General features: G+C 27.4%; 1 protein-coding gene across 1 annotated transcript in view; it reads right to left on the reverse strand.

Moving 5' to 3' along the window:
* Nucleotides 1-8: 8 nt before the first annotated feature.
* LOC107454541 (5-formyltetrahydrofolate cyclo-ligase) overlaps nucleotides 9-3600 on the reverse strand; it is a gene marked incomplete at both ends in the record, with an annotated part of 10304 nt that continues 6712 nt past the window's right edge. The window contains 2 exon segments of the mRNA XM_043056986.2: nucleotides 9-206; nucleotides 1748-1878. Coding sequence (XP_042912920.2) covers nucleotides 9-206; nucleotides 1748-1878 — 329 coding nt within the window.

The raw sequence follows: 3600 nt of genomic DNA on the forward strand, positions 1-3600 counted from the left end.
AACCTGATCAATCTTTACATCATTCTCAGAAGTAGGTATATTAGGAACAACTTGTTCTCGAAAAGCTAATGCTATTGTTGAAAATCGATTACCAAATTTCTCTCTGCATCGATTGAGGTAAATGTCATAGTAACCTTTCCCATTGCCTATACGATCACCATTTTTGGTAAAGCCTATGCCTGGCACAATTATAAGATCTAAGCCATCTAAGGAGACAAAATAAGAGGACATTTTATATGTGTAAAATTTAAGTCTTCAACAGCATTGATCACATGATTAAACAAAATAAATTGTGTTTAATGTTACATATAGAATGTGCAAATAGTTTTATTTGAGTGAATTTAAATTTTTAATAATTTATTAAATGGCAGAAGAGTGACTTCTAATAAAAACCAACCGTTGGAATAACCATTGGAGGTTTTATATTTTTAATCACACAGCATTATTTTTAATTTCACACCAGTTTCTGGATTATATGTTTGCCCCATACCTTCTAATATGGATTTAAAATTACAAACATACAGTTGAACACCTAAAGACACAAATAAAGTATCCTATTTGAATTAACTTAATATTTAGACAAAATAATATTAAGATGCTTAATCTAAGATGAATTTTTTGACATTTAAGAGGCAAGTTTGAAATAATATGAAGAAAAAATATGTGTAGCATCCAAAAAAAAGTTCTAATAGACCAGAAAATGTAAAATTTCAGCTTCCAAGCCAGTGGTCAGAAGGCACTAATAGCATAGTAACCACTTTTTCTGCAAACCTTATGAATTTGTAACCGTTATCAATAGGTTTTTTTTCACTTAATAGCGACTTTTTTTGGCTGTAATTAAATTATATATATATAGGAGACAAATTTCAGTTAAAGATACTGATTTTAAAGAACTTTATTTTAAAATTTTAGGGGAGGCGAAATACATTTAATGTATGCATTATGACATTGAAATATGTTGATTGTCAAAAAACTCTGTTGAATGAAAAATTCTAAATAAAAATTCTGTTTTCCTGAGTTTCTTTCTGCACTGATGTACTTTTACTGTATTGATGTACTTTTATCATTAAACAATTTAATTTTCAAAAGAAATAAAATTAGAAAAAGTGATTGAGTTTATTTAATTTAGGCTGCTATATATATATATATATATATGTATATATATATATATATATATTTGTTTTGTTTACTCGCCACATGGCGAGTGGTTATTTTTAGGTCTCTGTCCCAGCATCACAGTGGAAACTTTTTCAATCCTTAAGTGTTCTTTTCATTTTCCAAAAATAATGGATCTTGAAAGATTTTATAAATATACCAGTATAGAATTGATTTCCATTCTTTTTGTTGTGTATTATATTTTTACAAAACATTTTAGTGTCTGTAAACCTTTTAATATTACTAACTCATTTAATTTAAATCATATTTCAGGCTGAGCTCATATTAAAAATCACATTAGTTCCAAGCCTAATGAAAAATTAAGACTGGAAACTTTCATCAGACACTCTAAAATTTTTTTAATAGTTAAGATAAAAACAGGAACAATATTTATACATTGTTAAATAAAAGTTAGAAGTTAACAAAATTGGATAAAATACGAAACTTTAAAATATATGTACACATTGTGCATACATATATAATATAAAGAGTCTGAGGCAAGAACATAAAATATTTTACAACTTTTAATTTTCCACATTTTCTCATGAAAGAATAATATGCATAATTCAAAATTTATATAATTAAAACACACCTGAATTTAAAGCATTTTCATGAGAAACATCTGAATCTAAGGGCTGCTTTATTTTCCAGGAGGTTTCAGGTAAATTTTCAAATTCATCTAGTGAATTTAGTTTCACCATTTCCATATTGGTTGACTTTGAACTGAAATAAATGTAATTAAAATATAGAAATAAAGATAAAAACTAAGAAATTATCACAAATAATGCCCATTAAATTTAGTGATTATTTTTAAGCTTTGTTTAGCTTTATTTAATAGCATAAAGATATCCTTTTCCTTTCCTGAATAAAACATATTTCTGCCAGAAATGAAATAGACAATATTAATTAATTAGATAATTATTTTTTACTGAAAAATAAAGTTAATTAAAATGAGAAAAATAAAACATTTATTAGAATTACAAATATTCATCGAAAGAGACAAAGAGTACTTAAATAGGATTTAATGGCAATTTAACAACAAATGCAATAAATTGAAGGAAATTTTCTTTTTGTAAGCTAGAAGTTACTGTAAATTAGCTAAATATTCCTGTTGAATTTTGCACTTTATTTAAATTTTTAATAGAAACCAATAGGAGTAAAAAATTAAGTAAAATTCAAAACTCAACAGAAATATTTAGCGTAAACTACTTTTTTTTTATTTCGTCAAGCCTTTCAATCAAAACCAATAGGTCTAAAATCCTTTTACAAGTCAAATTATAGGAAAATATTAAGTTTCTAAAAAGGAAGATCAACTACAGATCAGATTCAAACCTAAGTCAAGCCTTTCAATCAAACCCAATAGCTCTAAAATCCTTTTACAAGTCAAATTATAGGAAAATATTAATATAGTTTCTAAAAAGGAAGATCAACTACAGATCAGATTCAAACCTAAGATAGATTCTGGAAAAAAAACAATAGAATAGGACATAGATATTTACCACTTTTTTTTATTGATTTTAAGTCAGCCTATGATAGTATAAATAGGAAGCGACTATTTAAAGCAATACAAGAGCTGGAATTATTAGAGTAACTAATAAAATCAATTAAAATGACCCTAAACAGATTAAAAAGCCAAAAGAAAAATGGCAACTGAACTATTAGAGCCCTTTTACGTAGAGAAAAGACTAAAACTGGGAGATGCCATCTATTTAATATTACCTTAGACATAGCAGTGAGAGCTTTGGATATACAAACAGAAAAACACATTTCCCAAAAATCAGCACAATTATTAGCATTTATATATATCTGTCGTTGAACAGCCAACCCAATTTTTGGGCTTACGACTACTAATGTTCAACTCCGCAGCCTTGTAATTTTGAATCAGGCCAGAAGACAAGAAACTCCTGAATCAGTACCCCCAGAGGTATTGATTTGTTATGGGAACATGGAGGACTTTGCGACTCAACAGATTTAATGTGCATCAGTCACCATTTGACTACATGGAGAGTCTTCGGCCAGCTGGGATAGAACCCACGAACTCTTTGACATGGGCTCAGAGCCCTACCAACCAGGCTATCCAATTACAGGGTGGCCACTGAAATCAGATTTCAAATTTCCCTGATTTTTCCAGGTTTTCCAGATAAAAATCTTAAAATTTCCAGGTTTTTGTTTCTTTTTTCTTATAAAGTATAGGATGTGTACAAGAAAAGTGTCTACATTATAAAATATTTTATTCAAAATGTTATTTTTTTAACATATCATCTTGAAAAAAATAATTTATTTTGACAATTTTCAAGATTTTTTATTTATTTTTTAATGTTTTGGTACAAAATTTTGAATCAAAAATCATATATTGACCAACAAAGGAGCCTTTTTTTAAAAATTAAAATATGTTAAAAGAGGTTAAAATGAAATAGAAAAAATTAGCATTAATGCAACAATTGT

This window comes from Parasteatoda tepidariorum, unplaced genomic scaffold (assembly GCF_043381705.1).
Source record: "Parasteatoda tepidariorum isolate YZ-2023 unplaced genomic scaffold, CAS_Ptep_4.0 HiC_scaffold_1639, whole genome shotgun sequence".
NCBI classification, from domain to species: domain Eukaryota; kingdom Metazoa; phylum Arthropoda; class Arachnida; order Araneae; family Theridiidae; genus Parasteatoda; species Parasteatoda tepidariorum.